This window comes from Streptopelia decaocto (assembly GCF_964273445.1).
Source record: "Streptopelia decaocto genome assembly, chromosome: 6".
In the NCBI taxonomy this organism is placed as follows: domain Eukaryota; kingdom Metazoa; phylum Chordata; class Aves; order Columbiformes; family Columbidae; genus Streptopelia; species Streptopelia decaocto.
In genome coordinates, this window is record NC_138660.1 from 24,561,465 (window position 1) to 24,583,687 (window position 22,223).

Below are 22,223 nucleotides of genomic sequence, written 5' to 3' on the forward strand. Positions count from 1 at the left end.
GGGCTGGAGGGTGAGTGGGTGCCTACGGCCATACCACCCTGAGAGCGCCCGATCTCGTCTGATCTCGGAAGCTAAGCAGGGTCGGGCCCGGTTAGTACTTGGATGGGAGACCGCCTGGGAATACCGGGTGCTGTAGGCTTTTTGATTTTGGCGGCGGAGAGTCCGTCCTTCGTTTATTTTTTGGAGGTGGGGGGGGCATGGGAGGGTCAGAGCCGTGGGGGCAGGCGGTGTCGTGGCGGCGGGTCCGTGCGTTTTGTCGACACGTGTCCCCGGGGTCGCCTCGCGCCGGTGGTCTGGGTTTTGAAGGGTGATTTTTTGGCGCGAGAGGCAGGTTTGGGTGCGCGAGAGCGGGGCTGGAGGGTGAGTGGGTGCCTACGGCCATACCACCCTGAGAACGCCCGATCTCGTCTGATCTCGGAAGCTAAGCAGGGTCGGGCCCGGTTAGTACTTGGATGGGAGACCGCCTGGGAATACCGGGTGCTGTAGGCTTTTTGATTTTGGCGGCGGAGATCCCGTCCTTCCGTTTATTTTTTGGAGGTGGGGGGGGCGTGGGAGGGTCAGAGCCGTGGGGGCAGGCGGTGTCGTGGCGGCGGGTCCGTGCGTTTTGTCGACACGTGTCCCCGGGGTCGCCTCGCGCCGGTGGTCTGGGTTTTGAAGGGTGATTTTTTGGCGCGAGAGGCAGGTTTGGGTGAGCGAGAGCGGGGCTGGAGGGTGAGTGGGTGCCTACGGCCATACCACCCTGAGAACGCCCGATCTCGTCTGATCTCGGAAGCTAAGCAGGGTCGGGCCCGGTTAGTACTTGGATGGGAGACCGCCTGGGAATACCGGGTGCTGTAGGCTTTTTGATTTTGGCGGCGGAGAGCCCGTCCTTCCGTTTATTTTTTGGAGGTGGGGGGGGCGTGGGAGGGTCAGAGCCGTGGGGGCAGGCGGTGTCGTGGCGGCGGGTCCGTGCGTTTTGTCGACACGTGTCCCCGGGGTCGCCTCGCGCCGGTGGTCTGGGTTTTGAAGGGTGATTTTTTGGCGCGAGAGGCAGGTTTGGGTGCGCGAGAGCGGGGCTGGAGGGTGAGTGGGTGCCTACGGCCATACCACCCTGAGAACGCCCGATCTCGTCTGATCTCGGAAGCTAAGCAGGGTCGGGCCCGGTTAGTACTTGGATGGGAGACCGCCTGGGAATACCGGGTGCTGTAGGCTTTTTGATTTTGGCGGCGGAGAGTCCGTCCTTCCGTTTATTTTTTGGAGGTGGGGGGGGGCGGCGGGTCCGTGCGTTTTGTCGACACGTGTCCCCGGGGTCGCCTCGCGCCGGTGGTCTGGGTTTTGAAGGGTGATTTTTTGGCGCAAGAGGCAGGTTTGGGTGTGCGAGAGCGGGGCTGGAGGGTGAGTGGGTGCCTACGGCCATACCACCCTGAGAATGCCCGATCTTGTTTGATCTCGGAAGCTAAGCAGGGTCGGGCCCGGTTAGTACTTGGATGGGAGACCGCCTGGGAATACCGGGTGCTGTAGGCTTTTTGATTTTGGCGGCGGAGAGCCCGTCCTTCCGTTTATTTTTTGGAGGTGGGGGGGGCGTGGGAGGGTCAGAGCCGTGGGGGCAGGCGGTGTCGTGGCGGCGGGTCCGTGCGTTTTGTCGACACGTGTCCCCGGGGTCGCCTCGCGCCGGTGGTCTGGGTTTTGAAGGGTGATTTTTTGGCGCGAGAGGCAGGTTTGAGTTCGCGAGAGCGGGACTGGAGGGTGAGTGGGTGCCTACGGCCATACCACCCTGAGAACGCCCGATCTCGTCTGATCTCGGAAGCTAAGCAGGGTCGGGCCCGGTTAGTACTTGGATGGGAGACCGCCTGGGAATACCGGGTGCTGTAGGCTTTTTGATTTTGGCGGCGGAGAGTCCGTCCTTCGTTTATTTTTTGGAGGTGGGGGGGGCATGGGAGGGTCAGAGCCGTGGGGGCAGGCGGTGTCGTGGCGGCGGGTCCGTGCGTTTTGTCGACACGTGTCCCCGGGGTCGCCTCGCGCCGGTGGTCTGGGTTTTGAAGGGTGATTTTTTGGCGCGAGAGGCAGGTTTGGGTGCGCGAGAGCGGGGCTGGAGGGTGAGTGGGTGCCTACGGCCATACCACCCTGAGAACGCCTGATCTCGTCTGATCTCGGAAGCTAAGCAGGGTCGGGCCCGGTTAGTACTTGGATGGGAGACCGCCTGGGAATACCGGGTGCTGTAGGCTTTTTGATTTTGGCGGCGGAGAGTCCGTCCTTCGTTTAATTTTTGGAGGTGGGGGGGGGCGTGGGAGGGTCAGAGCCGTGGGGGCAGGCGGTGTCGTGGCGGCGGGTCCGTGCGTTTTGTCGACACGTGTCCCCGGGGTCGCCTCGCGCCGGTGGTCTGGGTTTTGAAGGGTGATTTTTTGGCGTGAGAGGCAGGTTTGGGTGCACGAGAGCGGGGCTGGAGGGTGAGTGGGTGCCTACGGCCATACCACCCTGAGAACGCCCGATCTCGTCTGATCTCGGAAGCTAAGCAGGGTCGGGCCCGGTTAGTACTTGGATGGGAGACCGCCTGGGAATACCGGGTGCTGTAGGCTTTTTGATTTTGACGGCAGAGAGTCGGTCCTTCGTTTAATTTTTGGAGGTGGGGGGGGCGTGGGAGGGTCAGAGCCGTGGGGGCAGGCGGTGTCGTGGCGGCGGGTCCGTGCGTTTTGTCGACACGTGTCCCCGGGGTCGCCTCGCGCCGGTGGTCTGGGTTTTGAAGGGTGATTTTTTGGCGCGAGAGGCAGGTTTGGGTGCGCGAGAGCGGGGCTGGAGGGTGAGTGGGTGCCTACGGCCATACCACCCTGAGAACGCCCGATCTCGTCTGATCTCGGAAGCTAAGCAGGGTCGGGCCCGGTTAGTACTTGGATGGGAGACCGCCTGGGAATACCGGGTGCTGTAGGCTTTTTGATTTTGGCGGCGGAGAGCCCGTCCTTCCGTTTATTTTTTGGAGGTGGGGGGGCATGGGAGGGTCCGAGCCGTGGGGGCAGGCGGTGTCGTGGCGGCGGGTCCGTGCGTTTTGTCGACACGTGTCCCCGGGGTCGCCTCGCGCCGGTGGTCTGGGTTTTGAAGGGTGATTTTTTGGCGCGAGAGGCAGGTTTGGGTGCGCGAGAGCGGGGCTGGAGGGTGAGTGGGTGCCTTCGGCCATACCACCCTGAGAACGCCCGATCTCGTCTGATCTCGGAAGCTAAGCAGGGTCGGGCCCGGTTAGTACTTGGATGGGAGACCGCCTGGGAATACCGGGTGCTGTAGGCTTTTTGATTTTGACGGCAGAGAGTCGGTCCTTCGTTTAATTTTTGGAGGTGGGGGGGGCGTGGGAGGGTCAGAGCCGTGGGGGCAGGCGGTGTCGTGGCGGCGGGTCCGTGCGTTTTGTCGACACGTGTCCCCGGGGTCGCCTCGCGCCGGTGGTCTGGGTTTTGAAGGGTGATTTTTTGGCGCGAGAGGCAGGTTTGGGTGCGCGAGAGCGGGGCTGGAGGGTGAGTGGGTGCCTACGGCCATACCACCCTGAGAACGCCCGATCTCGTCTGATCTCGGAAGCTAAGCAGGGTCGGGCCCGGTTAGTACTTGGATGGGAGACCGCCTGGGAATACCGGGTGCTGTAGGCTTTTTGATTTTGGCGGCGGAGAGCCCGTCCTTCCGTTTATTTTTTGGAGGTGGGGGGGGCGTGGGAGGGTCAGAGCCGTGGGGGCAGGCGGTGTCGTGGCGGCGGGTCCGTGCGTTTTGTCGACACGTGTCCCCGGGGTCGCCTCGCGCCGGTGGTCTGGGTTTTGAAGGGTGATTTTTTGGCGCGAGAGGCAGGTTTGGGTGCACGAGAGCGGGGCTGGAGGGTGAGTGGGTGCCTACGGCCATACCACCCTGAGAATGCCCGATCTCGTCTGATCTCGGAAGCTAAGCAGGGTCGGGCCCGGTTAGTACTTGGATGGGAGACCGCCTGGGAATACCGGGTGCTGTAGGCTTTTTGATTTTGGCGGCGGAGAGTCCGTCCTTCGTTTAATTTTTGGAGATGGGGGGGGGCGTGGGAGGGTCAGAGCCGTGGGGGCAGGCGGTGTCGTGGCGGCGGGTCCGTGCGTTTTGTCGACACGTGTCCCCGGGGTCGCCTCGCGCCAGTGGTCTGGGTTTTGAGGGGTGATTTTTTGGCGCGAGAGGCAGGTTTGGGTGCGCGAGAGCGGGGCTGGAGCGTGAGTGGGTGCCTACGGCCATACCACCCTGAGAACGCCTGATCTCGTCTGATCTCGGAAGCTAAGCAGGGTCAGGCCCGGTTAGTACTTGGATGGGAGACCGCCTGGGAATACCGGGTGCTGTAGGCTTTTTGATTTTGACGGCAGAGAGTCGGTCCTTCGTTTAATTTTTGGAGGTGGGGGGGGGCGTGGGAGGGTCAGAGCCGTGGGGGCAGGCGGTGTCGTGGCGGCGGGTCCGTGCGTTTTGTCGACACGTGTCCCCGGGGTCGCCTCGCGCCGGTGGTCTGGGTTTTGAAGGGTGATTTTTTGGCGCGAGAGGCAGGTTTGGGTGCGCGAGAGCGGGGCTGGAGGGTGAGTGGGTGCCTACGGCCATACCACCCTGAGAACGCCCGATCTCGTCTGATCTCGGAAGCTAAGCAGGGTCGGGCCCGGTTAGTACTTGGATGGGAGACCGCCTGGGAATACCGGGTGCTGTAGGCTTTTTGATTTTGGCGGCGGAGAGCCCGTCCTTCCGTTTATTTTTTGGAGGTGGGGGGGGCGTGGGAGGGTCAGAGCCGTGGGGGCAGGCGGTGTCGTGGCGGCGGGTCCGTGCGTTTTGTCGACACGTTTCCCCGGGGTCACGTGCTGTAGGCTTTTTGATTTTGACTGCAGAGAGTCTGTCCCCCAGTTTTGTGGGAGCTGGGTGGGTTCGGCTGGGTGGCATGTGTACCTGGGGTATCCTCCGAACTGGCGGCGTGTATTTCGAGGGGTCATTTTGGAGTGTAGGAGGGAGGCTTGGGTTGCGTGAGAGCAGGGTTTGGGGCACTATTGGGTACCTACAGCCATACCACCCTGAGAATGCCCAATCTCTTCTAATCTTGGAAGCTGTGAGATGCATTTCTTGATCTTGTTTTTTTTTCTGCATTTGCGAACCTTGTCGTGGCACCCTCATTACAGCCACCTCACATCGTTTTCCTCCATCACTCATGGTGTGGGGGGGCTGCTGTGCATCAGGCACTAGGTGAAGAGTCCTTGCGTGTCTGCGAGGGGCCGTGCCATGCTCTGGAAGGCCCATTGCAGGATCCCGTCCCAGGTGCCCTGCGGATCAGTCAACGTTGTCAGTCACTCTGTCCTTCTCACTGCCAGACCCCTCTTTACTGTCCTGGCTCTCCCTGCCTTGCCTACATCCCTACATCAGTCACCCTCTGGGTCACTCCACAGATGTGGTCCCCTTCGGATTGACTCTGCCTGGCGCTGTTCCCCCGAGCTCCGTACCTCACCCAGGAGCGCGTCCAGCTCGTCCCTGCTCAGCACGGGTTCACTGCCGAGGGACATGTCCTCTGTCTGTGGGAGAAGACACGTCCTGCCAGCGTTCCAGCCTGCCCCCTGCCTGCAGCCCTTTGCCTCTGGGCTGGTGACTGAGTTCAATCCCTCAGCTGAGGCAGTGAAGCTCATGCTCCACGTTCCCTCCAGCACAGCTTTATTAAGTTTCGTCCAGCTGCACCCAGCCTGAACCACCATTCCTCAGCCTCATCGCTCATACCCACCTCCAGCACTTCACCCAGCCCAGTTCCCTTTGCTGAAGCTGGTGCTGTTGTACCGACCTTTGCTGCCTGTAGCGGGGGTTCACTGGCCACTGTGGTGGTCTCCAGGTTGCCTGTGTCTGGGGTGCCCGCGCAGGACACGCAGAGCAGCAGCCCCCTGCAACCATCAGGGGTCACACAAACCGTTAGGGCAGCCCCTCTCTGCGTGGAATTTAAGGCTGGGATGTGAGGGATAGCGGGGGGCTCACCTGGGGTCCCTGCCGGGCACGGGGCCATGTTTGGGTGCTGTGATCTGGGCGAAGCAGCGACCACAGACACTCTCATCACCTCCGCCCCGCCGGGCACCACATGCCTCCTCCCCCACGATCTCGGGGGGTCGATCTGTAGCCGCATCCACCTCCTGCAGCCGTGCCGGCTCAGCCGCGCTCGCTACACATGAGCTGCACCGCCACGTCCCGCTGCACAGCCAGAGCGGGTGGTGAGGAACGGCCAGGGGTACCCGTGTCCCTGTGGCACTCAGGGGCTCACCTGGGGACACGGGGCAGTGGGGGCACCAGGCAGGTGAGGTGGAAGGCCCTGGGGCAGCCGTCGCAGCAGATGAGCTCGCCACCGTCTCCGCACACTGCACACTCGTCCTCGTTCTCCTGCGTAAGGGAATGTCACTGCCACAAATCCCCGGGGGCACCGGCAGGCAGCCTGCACCCATGGCTGTGGCAGGGCACCCCACCACCCTGTCCAGGTTTTGTTAAAAACAAGTTTCTCTTTTAGTGGATTTGCCTGTCAGCTAAAGCCTTCTTATTAGCTGCATTTTCCTGAAAAGCTAGATACATGTTTTGGTAGACATAGCAATGGAATGCAGGGCCATTGATAAGGATGAACGCACATCTCACAAGAGGGGCAATGGGAAACTGGTGACCAAAAACTGATCAACTGAGTATAATTCCCATTCACACAATACTTCATATAAAAGTGGGAGATCATGAGGATCTCGTCCCTTTTTCCCTTTTCCTTATGGCCAACATCAGGAGAGGACCTTGCGAGTCGTCCCTGCAAACTGAAGCCTAGTGACAGACTGAATCCAGCTCCGGTTGGCTGCAGAGTCCAGTCCAGGACTTCGGGTGCCGGCTCTGCAGTTGCTGGGACTTTCAAGATTGGTTTTGTATATTTTGTATTATTTTCTCTATTTTATCAGTAGCATTAGTAAAACATTTTTACTTTTTCCAACTCTCTTCCCTCTGTCCTCCTTTCCCTCCCAATGGCCCGTCCTTAGTGGGAAGGGGGGAGAGGGAGGGGCTGAAGGGGGAAGTGGGGGGAGAGGGGGTTAACAATACATCTGCCACAGTTTTATTGTCACCCCACAATCAAACCTTGACACACCCCCACCAAACCCTTTTGGGGTGGGGATCCCCTGTTCCTGGGGGGCTGCAGCCCAGTGACCCTTGTCAGCTGAGCCCAGGTTGCCTGTGCTCGGCCAGGCCAAAGGGACGTGTCAGGGACACCCCGATGGCTGTCAGTTCACCAGGAGCCTCTCAGGGTGCACCAAGTACCATGCCCAGGGCTCACCTGGTGGGGTGCAGGGTCCTGGCTGTGCAGGGCAGGCACCGGCAGCTGGGTCTGGGGGTGCACTCGGGGCTCCCCACTCTGCAGGTGAGGCAAGAGAGGGGTTGGGGGAACTGGTAGGACAGCCTGGTTCAGGGGGACACCCCCAGGGCATGGCTGTGCTGCCAGGCAGGGACAACACCCTGACACAGCCACGGGCAGATGACAAACGGGGTGAAAGTGGGAGATGGGGGGGTTCCATACACTTTGGGACATCTTGGGCCGGGCAGGCGGCTTCAGGCTGCGGTTTCTGCTCCTGGCCCCCGGCTCCTCGCAGGCGGCCGGGGTGGACGGCTCATCCCTGGCTTTGCTGCCTGTCTTGGAGCTGCCTGCAAGAGAGGCTGAGAGCAGCTCCGGCGGCCCCCCCCAACCACCCCCCTGCCCAAGCGTCGGCTTCTGAATTTGGGGGCAAAACCGCATAGGCGGCCAGCCGGGCTGGGCTGCACCTACCGGGCTTCAGCACGTGTTTGATGAGGATGCCCTCGACAGCCCCATGGGTCACGGGCACCTCACCACCCGCCACGGCCACCGCTCTCTGCACCGAGGCGGCCACGGCCTGGAGGGCTGCGGGCAGGGGGCAGCTCAGCGGGGCGGGCAGTCCCCCCTGCCCTTGACCATGGGCAAACAGGGTGAACAGGCAGATGTTGCCCGGGGGGGGCGGCACTCACCGCCAGCACGAGAGGTGCGGGAGATGTCTGCGCCCTCCGGCTTCTTCACAGTCCTCACCTTCACCAGGGGTCCTGTGGGGTTGTGAGGGTGGTTGTCATAGGGGGCACAGCACCCCACTGCACCTCGGGGACCCCCCCAGCACCCCACCCCATCTCCATCCTGCCCCGGGTGTCTGTACCGGGGCTGGCAGCGTGCCGCGGGGAAGGCTGCGCTGCCCGTGCCCCGTCCCGCTCCTCGGGGGCTTTCCTCTTGCCTTGGGGTCTGTGTGGGGCCGGCACCGTGGGGCTCAGGGAGAGGCGCCTGTCACGGTGTTGCCGCCCCAGCTCCACCTCTGCGAAGGGGACAGGGACAGGTATAGCTGGGCCTGGGTGTCACCCCAGCTCACCAGCAGCACCCAGTTACCCCCATCCATCCCCCTCCTACCTCTAGGGAAGGCACCACGGAGGGGCCGCAGCCGGGTGTACCGCTCCAGGTTGTAATCCTTGAAGAGGACGGCCCAGAAGTCACGGATGGCGGCAGCATCACGGCCCAGCAGCCAGGTGAGCAGCGCGTGGAACGCGCGGTGGGAGCCCTCCCGCTCTGTCCGGCTCAGTGTCTCCTGCCGGTGCCACCACAGCCCATTGGCATATATTGCGCTGCCACCAGCTGGCCATGGCCCCGGGCCCCATGGTGTATCCATCTTCTCCCTCCCCGTGGCCTCACCTTGAAGATGTGCTCAGGGACAATGTCATGGTCGACCAGGCCATGCAGCAGTGGGAAGACGTCGTCCACAGCCATGGCGATCTCGGTGCGGTGCAGCTTCAACAGGTGCCGCAGGTCCCCCTCGCCAGCCAGCCCTGCCATGCTGCAGAGACACCGTCGGGACACGTAGCCTGCCCCGACGCTCCCCTTTAATACGCCCCAGCCACTGATAGCAGGAACATCATCAGGATCCTGCGGCCCCACTCATTTCTGGATGAGGCTGCGTAACCTGAGATCCCCCCTCCTGCTGCCAACTGTCCCTGTGGCATGGTGGGCTTGTCCCCAGCATGCCGCTGATGCTCTCCAGCACTGGGCATCGACAGCTGGGGTGACATCAGCTGCCACTGCCGGTGAAGGACACCCAACCCTATGGTGACCACCCCAGCATGGCCAGGGGACACCTGGAGTGCTCACGCAGGGGCGCCCGCCTCCCTCCTCCCTGCGGTCAGCCAGCCATCACCCCAAAATTTCTGGACTTTCCACAGCACTTGCTTCTCTCATCCAGAAACTTGGCCACGGGAGCACATGGAAAGTAACAGCTTGACAGCGGGGGAAAACGGGAATATTTGCCCTAGGTACCTGCAAACCACCTTCTGTGGGCTGGCAGGAAAGCACTGACACCAAGGAAACTCTAGAAACCATGTGTTTGGGTACAATTACAGATGCTGAACCAGCAAAAAGCTCGTCTGAAGCACTGTGCTGCTGCCCTCCGGCCCACCAGTGTGACGACAGCCCCACCAGCGAGCCTGGGGATCATCCAAGCAGGCGCTGCTGCAGCTCTATCGTTGCCTGCTCTGGGCAATTGGGCAATAAAGTGATTTCACTGGAAATAATACGCAGCTGTAAAAATCTTGGAACTGGGGCAAACTGGCTCCTTGGGAGAATCTGGCATATAAAAGTCTGGAGGTCTGGCTGCTCTACCAGGCATCCAGGAAAGAGAAAGCTATGAAGCTCCCATTTCCCTTCTCAAACATTTGGGATTCCCCCAGGATTAATTTCCAGCCTCCCTCCCTCTGGAGACATGTCTCTGCTGCCCAGAAGGCTCAGCCTGGGTGCCATGGCCATGCACAAACATTCGCTGATGCCCGACATGCAGCAAAACTCAACCCGAGCGGGATGGGGAAGGGGTATGAGAGGCGATGCTCCATCATATGGAACACAGTGACACGGGTAGAGACCATTACCAGTAAATCCTGGGAGACTAGAACAGTATCTACTGGCTCCAAAGCTGTGCCAAGAAGCAGCGGCTGACGTCCAGAAACTTGGGAAGAAAAACAAGACAGCACCCTCTGCGAGAGCAGGAAATACCCTCATACATTTCTGGTTAACAAGTTAATGTGTTTGCCCAGGGAAATGCTTGCCCTGAAGCTCCTTTCAGGATTTGGAGTGATTTTTCCCGTGAAGGCACCAGAAACCATGGGATGAGGGTCAGGCAGGTGCCGTGCCAGGATTTTGGCGTCCAGCGTTGCCGTGGTGGGGACGGATCCACCGCCACCTGACCAATGTAGACACCCAGGGAACAAATCATGGGCAAAACAGGAGGTTCATCTCTCCTCCTGAAGATCCCCACAGCCCAGCCACAGGAGCTGAGCGCAGGCACACTCACGACACGGTTTCACAGGTGTGCTCCACCCTTACAAGGAAAAACGCTTTCCCCGGTGTCCCACCTGCAGAGCCACAGTTTGTCACCGTCACCCTGTTTTAAGCTGTCCAGTACCTCTGGGACACGGCTCCGGCACTCACTGCAGGAGCAGCTGGTTCCCCATGCCAACCCCCCTGCCGTCATGGGGGCTCCTTTGCCAGCAGCTCCTGCCCAACGCAGCCACGTGTGCCCACAGCGCTGGGCTCAGGCTTGTTTTGAATTCTGACTTCGTGAGTCTTTCTGTGCCCTGAATCACAGATTGTTTTCCACATCCAGCCCACCCAGCAGAGCAATAATTTGCATTTTGGATTGTTTGTTTTTTCTTGTTTCTTCTCCTTTCTGAGGCGCTACACAGAGGGCCGAGCAGCAGTTGCCAGGTGCCATGTGGAGAGGCACGTACGTCCTGGGAAATCAGGCGAGTGTTTCTGCATGACCTTGCTTCCAACAGACCTCGGCAGCTGCAAAGCACTTGTTAGGGGTGTGTAAAGTCAGCTTCTGCTTGCAGAGGGGTGTAAAACCCTCCCTGGGGCTGGCAAGAGCCCTGCCTGGCTGCCAGGGCCCAAGGCTGGGTACAGAGGAGCCTGGCCACGCTCAGGTTTGGGGCTGCCCTCTCCTTTCCATTGCTCCCCTTGTAGAAATTAGAGCTAAAGGTTTGAAGTCAGTGAGCCCAATTTGAGCCCACATCTGACCTCAAAGGCTGAAGATGTTTCTCCACAAACACAGTTAAATCAGCAGCTCAGCCTCCACCAGAAAAACCTGTAGCCCCAGGGATGCACCTCGATTCTGTCCCACCAACAGCTGTTGAAGCAAACAAGCCCTTTCCAGCATTTCTTCATTTCCCTTCCACGCCAAGGTCCTGAGGAGTGAACCCTCACCCTGTGTGCCTCTGGGACACCACTGTCCACCTCCTCGTCTTGTACATGTCCCCGAATTACAGGCAGGAGGGAATGGGCAGAAGTGGGGAACCCACCCATGGGGTCACCCCAGGAAGGCAGGGTGCCCCCCCGTGTCTCTGACATGTCCCCACACCTGCAGCACCCCGAGAGCCCAAGTGAAATGCTGCCACCACACGTGGAGCCTTCATCCCTCCTCCCTTACCTTTGGCTGCTCCAGGCTCCAGCATTTTTGGGAAAAACAGGGCTCCAGGTGGGACCCCGATCCCAGACTCAGATTTCTAGCAGCTTCTTTACCACTGCCCCACGCAGCTGGGCGAGAGCAGCTCCACCTGCATGAGCCCAGGAGGGAGAGCTGGAGTAGAAAACATGTCTTATAGCTTCAGTTTCCTCTTTCCTCCCCCTTTAGAAAGAAGAAACAAAAGCCCAGAGGTATGTTATATTAATTTATTTGGGACACACCACAAAAGGAAAGTCAAACAACTGTTAACGTACAAAAGTACAGAATCCTGGGACAAGATTTACTGTCCTGATTAAAAAGGCACCATGGTCCCAAAGAAGAGTAATCAGAATACATTGTTTAGAAATTTTCCCCCTGTTGCAGCAGAAACAGAGCCAGGCCTTGGCTCTATCCACAGTCAAACCCAGTCAAAAAAACAAGTATGATTTAAATGCGATAAACACTGCTCAGCCTGTGCAAGATGTTATGAAAAGAATCACAGCCTAGATTTTTTTTTTGCCTTTTTTTTTCTTTTTTAAACCACAAAGATGACAAACCACTAAGTGCGTAACTGAGGAAGACAGCAGACTTCCCGTGTCTTCAGCTCGACTTTCTGTAAGACACGTCAGTTAAACTGAAACTAGACGGCTGAGTGTGGGGCTTCTGAATGAAATGTAATTCCCTGTGGCGTACAGGAAGTCAGATTTGACAACCCTAAATTCCCTGAAAGTCATAAAGCACTACAACGCTGGGTTCCATATTCGAGTCAACCCTGATGGGTTTGCTTTACACACCAGCATTTATCCTGTCAGCTATATTTGTAATATAAAGGGGGTTTTACAGCAGTTATTAAAAAAATTCTACTTCGGCGAGGTCCGAGCTTGGCTATATTCCCTGCTGAAACAGAGCTGCTGGTGTAAAAGCCCCGTGAGAGGCTCAAGTCCAGCACCTCAGGGCTGGAAGGCAAATAGTTTCAACGTGACATAATTTGCACGGGGAAGTCAGTGAAGCACGTCAGAGAGAGAGAGAGGGCCGCAAACTCTCAAGCAGCGGAGGCTGGAGGATGTTGTGGAAGGTGGGTGCGTGCAATTAAACCTGTAACAACACTACGAGTGATGCAAAATACATTGAGTTCACTAAATATTTCGGAGCAACTTACCATGAAGAACTTCTCTGAGACACAGAATAAAGATCCCGGCAATTATTATACTAATGAGCAAGGTCGCTGGGAAGCCGAAGCATCGCTCGAAGCCGGACGGATCTGTCTGCAGGCGGAGGGACGGGGCGGAGGGACACCGGAGCCTCCTAAGCAGCGAGGCCGGGGCTGCTGCCACCTCCTGCGCTCACCAGTTCTGCTGCATCCCCATCGGACCAGCAGCAAATTTGCGTTTCATTCCTCCTTTGGCATAGGACTTCAAAGCAGTCCGAGAACGGATTCATTAAAAGTAAAGGAACTGTCAAAATTATTTGTACATGCATTTATTGTTAAAGGGAGCAAAAGCCAAAGAATGAAACAGCTTGAGTTAATGTCAGTAAAATGATGTGCAGGGCAGGGAGAAAAGAAATGGGGAAAAGCTGAGATACTGGAGTGGGGAAACCAATGTTCACACTGAAAGGTAAATTTGAAAACCAGGCAAGTTTGCGCTTTTTCTACTGGAGAACTTCTCTGGACAAATAGAGACTTGGGGTTTTTAATTTTCAGTGTAGTCTGGCAAGGTTTGGGAATCTCACCAGAGGGATCTCCAGCACTGGGTTTCACTAAAAGTTCAAGTCTCTCATCTCTAAAAACCAGTAAAGAAACTCTAACTAAAAACGGCAGACACCCTCGTACCGCGGTCATCCGAACTTACAGACTTACATTGCTGCTCGGGATGTATGTAGGCAAGAAGGTTACACTTCGTTCAACTCTGGGTGGAAAACTACTGTTTTCACCCTGTTGGTCTGCATGGACCTTGGGGGTGAAAAAGCCCAGACTCAGGTGTTTTTTGCTGCAAGTACCACAACTACCACACCTGGGAAGGCTTTTTCTTCCCTAAATCCTAAGAAGGCAGGATAACAGTTTATAAAATTCTTCCCATCTTAAAACTAAATAATGTAATTTGCATCCTTCCCCCTATGTTACACCCTTGGACGATAAAACTTCATTTAGGATTCACACCTCAGATCCCAGATTAGGGACTTCATGTTAAAACTCATTCAATTATTGGAAGGTTTATCCCAATCAAGGAAACATCATTAAAATAGAATCTAGAATAGAACATTCAGAATCACCAATGCTTTTACAGCCAAAGCACTCGAACATCTCCTGATCTCTCTCTCTCCCCCTCCTCGAGCAAGAGCGATCCCTTCACAAAACGGTGGCGTGCCTCTCCTGGACTGGGTCACGCAAGCTGACCATCAGCTTCTTTCCTCGCAGAAACACCAAATTCTGCAGAAAAGGGCCAAGCACCTTTCACTCCCACAGAGACCAGCAAGAATTTGGGCTTTTCGGCATGCAAATTTTCTACTGATGACAAGTCCAAGTTATTTCCCTGCAGTAAATCCAAGTCCTGTTGCATACTGTTAGGCCACCACTGGCTCAGAAATGGCGAGAGACTTCCAAAAACCCACTGATGTAGACAGGCCCTTGGAAAAAGAGGCTTACGCGCTACACAACCTTAGATCATCTGCTATGTTTGAGCCTTCCAATTGTTAGCTGCTGGCTACTTATCCTTCCAAATTCACGTGTTTTAGTCTTTGCCGCTGTTGTTGTTGTCCCAGTGCTCTTCCCTGGAGGTGGGATGTTCCTGAGCTCTGGCTTGGGGATCTACAACAATCACTTCCAATTGACGGTGGGATTTCAAACTTGCCTAACGTGTGCCTTGCCACCTCGTACTCCAGCAGCTCTGCCTGCCGACCCCGGCACGCACTAGCAGTTTTTGACCTTCTCCACAGTCTCGTAGAACCCAGGCCTAACCCTCCTGATGCTCATGCGTATATGCTGGCACTCCAGGGGCATGGCGCCGCTTGCAGCAGTCGCCGTGCACCGGCGCTTCCTCCTGTCCCGCAGCGAAAAGGCCGGGGGGCCGCCGTTCTCCTCTTCCGCAGGGCAGGATTCATCTACGCTTGTGCCTTCGTCGGATTGCTCTTCACTTTTAAATTTCGCTTTGTTTCCTTCCTTCTCCTCTTTGGCGAGCTTTCTGAATTGCTCCAGACATTGTATCTTTTGCCTTCTTTCCATCATCTTCAATTCTTGCTTGTCTGTGAAATCTTCATAGTACATTTTTCTTTCGCTTCTTTGATCTTCATAAAATTTCCACTCAATGCTAGTCATTTTTATCCCACTGTACTCCTCCAGTTTGTTTCTCATCTGCGCGTCTGTACAAAATATGTCAAAGAGCTTCTCTGAACTCTCGTTGAATTTGTCCGCTCGATCGGTAAAACCCTTGTTCTGTCTCTGCTTTCTGGTCTGATACAATCTGCTAAACTCCTCGTACATTTTGAGGATAAGTTTCTTTATGCTTTGTGACGCGATGGTGTGCAAGTTGCAAACCAACCAGTGCTCTTGCAGGTGCTCAGCGAGCAACTGGGCCGCGTCCTCTTTGGAGCGCTGGGCCTGGCCAGCTCTTTTGGGCTGCAGTAAATACAGCATGTTCTGGATCACATCCTTCCTGGTGGGCAGGATTCCCTGGGCGAAACCTGAAGACTCCACATATTCAACAGTCCTCAGAGTCTTCCGTGCTCTCACCTCGGTGTCCAGTGATTCCATCACTGCTCGTTTATATTGCAGTTATAACATAATCTGAAAGATGAGATGGGGGAAAAAAAAAAGGAGTATGTCAAATGAAGTTTGTTTTTTTTTTTCTACAGTGAGAATAAACAAATGAGAAAACGTGCTCAGACCAATAAAATGTGGGATTTTAGGGTGTGCTCCGTTGCTGTTGGGCGGCTGCCGTGTGAGCCCAGCCCACTGAACATCGGCACATCCAGCCTATCTCGCTCCTCTGTGTGGTTGTAAAGCCTAATACGGTGTGTTTATGTCAATTAGTTTTTAATTGGGTTTTGGGCTTCATATTGTAAATTACAGCAAATCAAGCCCGCCCGAGGCACCGGATGTCAGCGCCGGCAGAGGGCACGGCCCAGCCCCGGCGGCCCTGCAACGGCAGGTGCACGGCCCCGGGACCGGTGAGCTCGCCACCCCCGCGGCTGCTCTGGCCCTTCCCCGTCCCAGAACACACGCTCGCCCTCCCGGAGCCCCTGTCCCCCGGGGCACCGCCCGCAGCGCCCAGGCCTCGGCCGAGGCTTCGCTCCCGGCAGCCGCCGCGGCCCTGCCCAGGCCCGGCAGCCCCGCAGCGCGACTGGCGCCTTTCCCGGGGCACGGGGCGGGCGGCACCGCAGCTCCTCAGCCGCTGCGCGGCCCCTCCGCCGCCCCGGCCCGGGGAACCACGAGGCCGAGGCCACCGAGGACTCCGGGCCCGCCTCGGGCAGCCCCGCGGGCCTCCAGCCGCCTCGGGCCCCTCGGCCGTTGGCTCCCGGGGGCCGGGGCGCGCCGGGGCTGCAGAACCGCCACCGGGGGAGCGGGGCCGGGGCCGCCCCCCCCGCGGCCCGGGGCCCCCGCGGCGCTGAGTCACGGCGCGAGGCCGGGAAAGCCCGGGGCGCCTCCCGCCCGCCGCGCCTGAGGCCTCCTACGGGCCGCGGGCCCCGGGCGGGGGTCGGCGGAGCCTGGCGCGCCCTGCCCCCGGCCCGGCCCAGCCCCTCCCCTCCCCGGGGCTCACCGCCATCTTGGAGGGGGGTCTGCGGAGCCTGCGCAGGAAGGAGCGGGGGGAACAGGCCGAGGTTGCCGCCGCCATCTTGAAGAGGGGCAGCGCCGCGGCGGCTCCCGCCCGCCCTCGCCCGGAAGGGCCACCCCCGGTGCGCGCCGGAAGTGCGCGCCCCCTCGCGCTTGCCCCTTCCGCCCGGCGCGGTGGCACCGGGCGAGGATTGGCCGCGCGGGCAGGAGGAGGGAGCGGCGCGAGAGAGTGAGCGCGCGGCTGGGCCGCGGCCCCTGTCGGCGGGAGGAGGAGGGGTCCCGCCGGCAGCCGACTGGTCGCGCCGCGGGCTCGGGGTCCGCCGGCCAATGGGCGGGCGCAGTGTGGGCCGCGAGGATGAGTGGGAGCTGATTGGCCACTGCCCAGCCGGGGCAGAACGGATTGGAGGGCGGGCCAAGGGTCATGGCGGTGGGGAAGGGAGGAAGGAGGGAGCTGATTGGTGGGTGCCATGATGGAGGGAAGGAAGGAGGGCGCTGATTGGTGGCGCCACCGCGGTGGGACGGGCAGGGCAGCGGCCTGGTGCCCCCGCGGGCGCCCACAGGTGTGTTCCCGCGGTGCCAGGGCGGCGGACGAGGACGGTGACGGCGGCGATGGGAACCGGTGCGGAGCCGGCGGCGGCGCGGTGCGATGCGGCCGAGGGGTGAGGCCCCGCCCTGCCCTGTGTCCCCCTCCCGGCCCCGGCACCCTCTGACCCGCCGCCTCCCCGCAGGAGGGTTTACCTGGACCACAACGCCACCACCCCCCTGGCCCCTGAGGCGGCCCAGGCCGTTCGGGACGCCATGAGCCAGGCCTGGGGCAACCCCAGTAGCTCCCACCCCGCAGGTACGGACCGGGGGAGCTGCTGTGGCAGGGGGGCTGGGCTGAGCCCTGTGCCCCTGGAGCCCATGGCAGAACTGCTGGGTCCCATCCCACAGGCAGGAAGGCGAAGGAGCTGATCAGCAGCGCCCGGGAGAGCCTGGCGAGGCTGGTGGGAGGCCGGCCGGAGGACATCGTCTTTACCTCGGGGGGCACGGAGGTGCGAGTATCTGTGATCTCTGAGCCCCTTCCCAGGTGCCCCTGCCCGCCATCTCCTCTCAGACCTGTGGCGTTGAGGAGGGTGGGGATGAAGGGCCTTCATTTTTCCCCTCTGTCTTCCCTTCCCCAGGCCAACAACATGGTGATCCATGCTGCCTGCAGGCACTTCCATGAGAGCCAGGCTGGGCCGGGGGATAGCTGGGGGACATCGCACATCGTGACGTCGAACGTGGAGCACGACTCCATCCGGCTGCCGCTGGAGCAGCTGGTGAAGGAGCACCTGGCGGGTGAGCGGCAGGGGGACCGCATGGGACAGGCTGGGCAAGTCTGGCCACAGACCAGGGTTTGCAAGTGGGGGCTTTTCTCCGATGGCATTTTTGCAGTGGAGGACGGGGACCTGCTTGCTCTGTGATGTTCCACTTTCCCCTCCAAAGGGCACTGACTCACCTGCATTGTGTCCCATTCCCTCAAGCTGGGTGTGTTACCCCATTGGCTTCCAGAGCTTGTGCCCCACGAGCCACCATGCTTTCTGCCTGCATGCCAGCTGCCCACACCGCTCCCCTGCCTCTGCTCAGTGTGTCATGGGCAGCCCTTGGTGCTGTTGGGCTTTCCAGGAAACATCAGGGCTTGTTCCTTGGCTTGCAGAAGCAACCTTCGTGCCTGTGTCCCCACGAAGCGGGCGGGCTGAGGTGGATGATGTCCTTGCTGCCATCCGCCCAACCACCTGCCTGGTTTCCATCATGCTGGCCAATAACGAGACTGGGGTCATCATGGTGAGTCTGAGGGCAGCAAGTGGGACAGGGTGGGGACATCCTCACAAAAAGGTGCTTGATAAGGGGGAGCAGACGGTCCCTGGGATGCAGAACCTCTTCCCTCCCGCCAGCCTGTTGCAGAGCTGAGCCAGCGCATCCATGCCCTTAATCAGCGGAGAGCGGCCGAGGGGCTGCCCCGGATCCTGGTGCACACGGACGCGGCACAGATGATTGGCAAGGGGCGCGTGGACGTGCAGGAGCTGGGGGTGGACTACCTCACCATTGTGGGACATAAGGTATGACGCTGTTCACATGGCCCAGCTGCTGTTCCCCCTCTAAGACATCTCTTTTGGGGTGTGAGGGAGACTTTGGGTGCCTTCCACAGCTTGATACCTCATCAGTGGCCAAAGTTTTCCTGCTGGATGGTGCTCTGAAGACAGTCTTAAGCTGGGTGACAAGACTCCTGCGAGTCAGGGGGACCTGTCTGGAAGGGGGAGCAAGAGGAGGCCGAGGGTGGGGGAGAGCTCTGCCACAGCCTGTGCCTATGTGACGGGCAAAGGTCAGCACTGGAGGCCACTCGGATTTGGGCAGGACTACAGGAAAGGGACACCTGGCAGTGTCCCCAGGGTCACCGCAGCTGTTTCTCTCCACAGTTCTACGGCCCACGGATCGGCGCACTGTATGTGCGTGGCCCCGGCACCACCACCCCGCTGCACCCCATGCTTTTCGGAGGGGGACAGGAGAGGAATTTCCGACCAGGGTAAGGGGGCTGGGTGGTGGCCTGGAGAGCTGGTGGCCAAAGTGCACTTGGCTTAGTGCAAGCTGAGCTGGCATTTCTGTCATCTGGCTGCCCTGGGGTAGGCAGCTCGGCCAGGGGAGATGGATCTAGGAGCCTGTTTGCTGTGGGAGGAAAGGCAGGGTGGGATTGTGCCTTCCCAGCTGCCTCAGAGAGAATCCAGGACCCCCTGCCACCAGTGAGGGGTCCCACATGGGGAGTGTCTGTGCCTCAACATTGGGTTTCTGGTCTGGAGAAATAATTTGCTGCTCCCTCTTCCCTTCTAGCACCGAGAACACCCCGATGATTGCCGGCCTCGGCCAGGTGAGCAGGTGATGGTCACCCTAGGATGCTGTCTAGCAGAGCCAGCACAGGGATGGCCACCTGCACTCCCCAGTCATTAGAAGTGACAAACTTGGAGTACAGGAGGGTGGGTGAACTATAGGGAAAAGAGAGGGAGGTTACTGGTGCCAGTCAAAGGAGGTGCTTCAGAGTGCTGCTGCAGGCTCAGCAGCCCTGGCAGCCATGCAGCTCACGTGGCACAAGGCACTGAGAGGCTGTTGGGAGGTTGCTGACAGAGCCTATTGGCATTTTCTGTCCTCAGGCTGCAGAGTTAGTGAGCAGGAACTGGGAGGCCTATGAGGCTCACATGCGGGATGTTCGGGATTACCTGGAGGCCAGGCTGGAGGTGAGCAGCGCTGGTTCCTGTTTGTCTCTCCCTTCCCAGGGTCTCATCTTGCAGAGTGCATGGCCTGGAGCCAGGGTGGATATGTCCCTCTGGCCCTGCCACCTCCTCACCAGGACAGAGCTGCTTGTGATCCCAGAGTGTTCACAGTCTGCTGTTTTTTCCAGGCTTCCTTTGGGAAGCAGAGGATCCACTTCAACAGCCACTTTACGGGCTCCAAGCGACTCTGCAACACTTCTAACTTCTCCATCCTTGGTCCAGGCCTTCAAGGTAGCTTTGCTCATACATCTCTGTCATGCCCTTAGTCCACCGCTGCCCCATGGCCATGCCCATGGAGGTGAGCACCTGCCCCACACAGCACCGTGCAGCTAGAGACCGGTGGGTGCTGGGCCGTGGTGCGGGCAGGGAGATGGGGCAGGCAGTGGCCCTTGGAGAGAGTTTGGGCACTGGGAGACGTGTGCCTGTGTGTGCTGCAGGGAGAAAGGTGCTGTCTCGCTGCAAGATGCTTCTCGCCAGCGTTGGGGCTGCCTGCCACTCTGAGAAAGGGGATCGGTAAGCAGCTGGATTTGCCAGGCCCAGGGCGTCTTCCCAGAGGAGAGTGGGTGGTGGGATGGAGGGAAACGAGACAGGGAAAGGGGCTGTGGGTGGCTGTGGGCAGTGTCACCCGGAGGAAAGAGGCTGCAGAGCTTTCCAGGGAGGCTGAAGGGCTGCAAAGAACATTATTGCAGGAAACACAGCTGAACACTTGGCTGCTGCTGGGAAGGACTTTGTCCCTCCTGGCTCTGGTGATCCAGCTGAGCTTGGGAGTGCTCTTCAACGACTGGTACTGCCAGAAGGCAGTCTGCCTTATGTCTGTGTGTGCCTCGCTCACCTGTTCAAGCTCAATTTGGATCTCTAGCAGGCTCCTTTGGGGGTGTGTGAAGACAGCTGGTGCTTTTGGGCTGGTCTAGAGCAATGCCCTATAGATATGGCAGAGCCGCCAACCCACAGGGACATAGAAGAGGCTCTTCCTTGGGGGAAGGGCCAGATTCACCATACGGCAACAAGGCCAGTGGGTGCAGGTGGCTTTGGAAAGTAAGCAGGGCGCTGCGCAGGAGACAGATTTGCCTGGAGAGCATCTGCAGATGTGCTCCCTCTCAACGGCGTGGCAAAGCTTTCTGGTGATGCACGTGCTTCTTGGCCTTTGAGTTAAACCTGCTCATCCCTGTGCTTGTGTTTCAGGCCCTCCTCGATTCTGCTCAGCTGCAGGATCCCCTACGACATGGCGCAGAACGCATTGCGGCTGAGCGTGGGGCGAGACACCACGCGGGCAGACGTGGACCTAGTCGTGCAGGACCTTGTGCAGGCCGTGGCGCAGCTGGACCAGGACCAAGCCCTGTAGACCCCAGGAATTGCTCCCCTGCCATCACCCAGGTTTTCAGGATGGGGTTGTGACCCTGCTTAGCCCCTGGGTGCTGGCTGCCTGTGTCAGCCTGGGGCTTGCTCGGGGCTTTGTTGTCCCCACTGCACGGTGCAGGCACTTGGGCAGCCTCGCTGTCGGGTGCTCCTCGCTGTCGGGTGCTCCTCGCTTGCCAGTGCATACCCAGCTTGCTGCGTGCATGTTGGCATGACGGAATCTCAAAGCTCAACTCCCTCCAGAGCTAACAGGCATGGAAGCCATAGGAGATGGAGCCTTTTTCCCTGGCTGCTTTCCACAAAGGAAGGTTTCCTACTGTCTTATCCCTTAGAGGAGGAAAGACCATCTGCTGAGAGGGAAACGAGCTGATAGAAATGCAGCAAGATGCTGGGCTGGGAACTGCCCTGCCCCTGCCAGGGCCTTGAGCTGCCAAAGGGCTTTTTGGCTGGGAAGGTTCTTGGGCACGGCTTTCCCAGCATTGTGTTGCGTTACCCGCTCCCCTTCCTTCTGTCCTTCCCACAGTGGGCAGAGAGCTCCTCCCACCACCTCCTTGTGCTCCTGAAGAAAACGGGTTGTCTGGGCAGCCTGAACTATGTCAGCACCCGAGGAAACGTTGTCTACCCTTCGTGGGCCCAGTGGTCACTCTCATCACTGACACAGGAGGACACAAGTGTCACATGGATTCAAAGCATTGCTGGTGGGGCTGACTGATGTCAGGGAACCTGGTCTCCCTGGGTATTCGTAGGAATAAAAGCAATTGCTGCTGCTGTGGCTTTTTCCTGAGTAAAATGTCTTTTCCATGGTGTTTTCCATGGGGGAAGCTGGACTGGTTGAGTTTATCTGAGTGACGTATTTTCTCTTAAAATGTGCTTGTGTCCTAGAACAGAGGCACAGTCTGCTAGAGCGGGGAGGTGCCTGCTGGTCCTGGTTGGCACAGAGCCCACAGACACAGATTCTTAGATGCTGGTATTTCTCTTTACTAGCCATATATTAACATGGCCAGGAACACTATTTGGAACCATAAAACCCTGGGTGTTTTGTAAATCTAAAAAGTGTTAGGAGCCAAGCACGCTGGCTCAATGTCCCTGGATGCCTATGGGGCTGTTCATATTAAGTGTTATCGCTGCTGCTCACACCTCAATCTCAAATGCAGTCTTATATTTTTCCTTTTTTTTTTTTTTCTCCTGTGCATAATGTTCCAAATGTCTTTTAGAAAAAGTGGTTCCATAGAAAGAATATTGCTCTGCTGCAGGGGTAGATCTTTTTATCTATCATGGACCTTATAGAATAGTTTTGGGGGACCTTTATTTCACAGCTGTGGCACAACTGGAGATCCAGTTTTTGTTCCC

At 58.6% G+C, this 22,223-nt stretch overlaps 3 protein-coding genes across 5 annotated transcripts; 1 reads left to right on the plus strand and 2 right to left on the minus strand.

Moving 5' to 3' along the window:
- Positions 1–5,174: 5,174 nt before the first annotated feature.
- Positions 5,175–8,812, minus strand: AIRE (autoimmune regulator; the record flags this gene model as incomplete). The annotated part of the gene is made up of 12 exons (XM_082055928.1): positions 5,175–5,255; positions 5,433–5,497; positions 5,758–5,858; positions 5,950–6,159; positions 6,230–6,345; positions 7,265–7,342; positions 7,505–7,625; positions 7,747–7,864; positions 7,969–8,040; positions 8,148–8,300; positions 8,393–8,567; positions 8,672–8,812. The coding sequence occupies 12 exons, from the start codon at positions 8,810–8,812 to the stop codon at positions 5,175–5,177; spliced, it is 1,431 nt and encodes a 476-aa protein (XP_081912054.1).
- Positions 8,813–11,678: 2,866 nt separating this feature from the next.
- Positions 11,679–16,358, minus strand: LOC309440845 (uncharacterized protein). Its single transcript, XM_082055014.1, has 2 exons — positions 16,220–16,358; positions 11,679–15,246 (listed from the first exon to the last, which is right to left on the minus strand). The coding sequence occupies exon 2, from the start codon at positions 15,211–15,213 to the stop codon at positions 14,374–14,376; it is 840 nt and encodes a 279-aa protein (XP_081911140.1). The 5' UTR covers positions 15,214–15,246; positions 16,220–16,358; the 3' UTR covers positions 11,679–14,373.
- On the plus strand, positions 16,334–21,534 carry SCLY (selenocysteine lyase). Of its 3 annotated transcripts, XM_082055009.1 has the most exons (14): positions 16,334–16,462; positions 16,814–16,892; positions 16,962–17,074; positions 17,167–17,267; positions 17,397–17,553; positions 17,912–18,039; positions 18,150–18,314; positions 18,672–18,778; positions 19,081–19,117; positions 19,398–19,481; positions 19,646–19,748; positions 19,955–20,030; positions 20,700–20,891; positions 21,397–21,534. In XM_082055009.1, exons 2-13 carry the CDS (start codon positions 16,843–16,845, stop codon positions 20,857–20,859), a joined length of 1,281 nt encoding a protein of 426 aa, XP_081911135.1. In that variant the 5' UTR covers positions 16,334–16,462; positions 16,814–16,842; the 3' UTR covers positions 20,860–20,891; positions 21,397–21,534. The 3 variants fall into 3 exon arrangements, with proteins under 3 accessions (XP_081911135.1, XP_081911136.1, XP_081911137.1); XM_082055010.1 differs by lacking the exon at positions 16,962–17,074 and having other exon boundaries at positions 17,075–17,267; XM_082055011.1 differs by lacking the exons at positions 19,955–20,030; positions 21,397–21,534 and having other exon boundaries at positions 20,700–20,888.
- The last annotated feature ends 689 nt before the right edge of the window (positions 21,535–22,223 follow it).

Coding starts and splice junctions, on each gene's coding strand:
- LOC309440845 (XM_082055014.1), bottom strand. CDS start 15,213: ATGGAATCACTGGACACCGAGGTGAGAGCACGGAAGACTCTGAGGACT.
- SCLY (XM_082055009.1), top strand. CDS start 16,843: ATGGGAACCGGTGCGGAGCCGGCGGCGGCGCGGTGCGATGCGGCCGAG. Junction 17,554..17,911: donor GGTGAAGGAGCACCTGGCGG/GTGAGCGGCAGG, acceptor CTTGGCTTGCAG/AAGCAACCTTCGTGCCTGTG. Junction 19,749..19,954: donor CCTTGGTCCAGGCCTTCAAG/GTAGCTTTGCTC, acceptor TGTGTGCTGCAG/GGAGAAAGGTGCTGTCTCGC.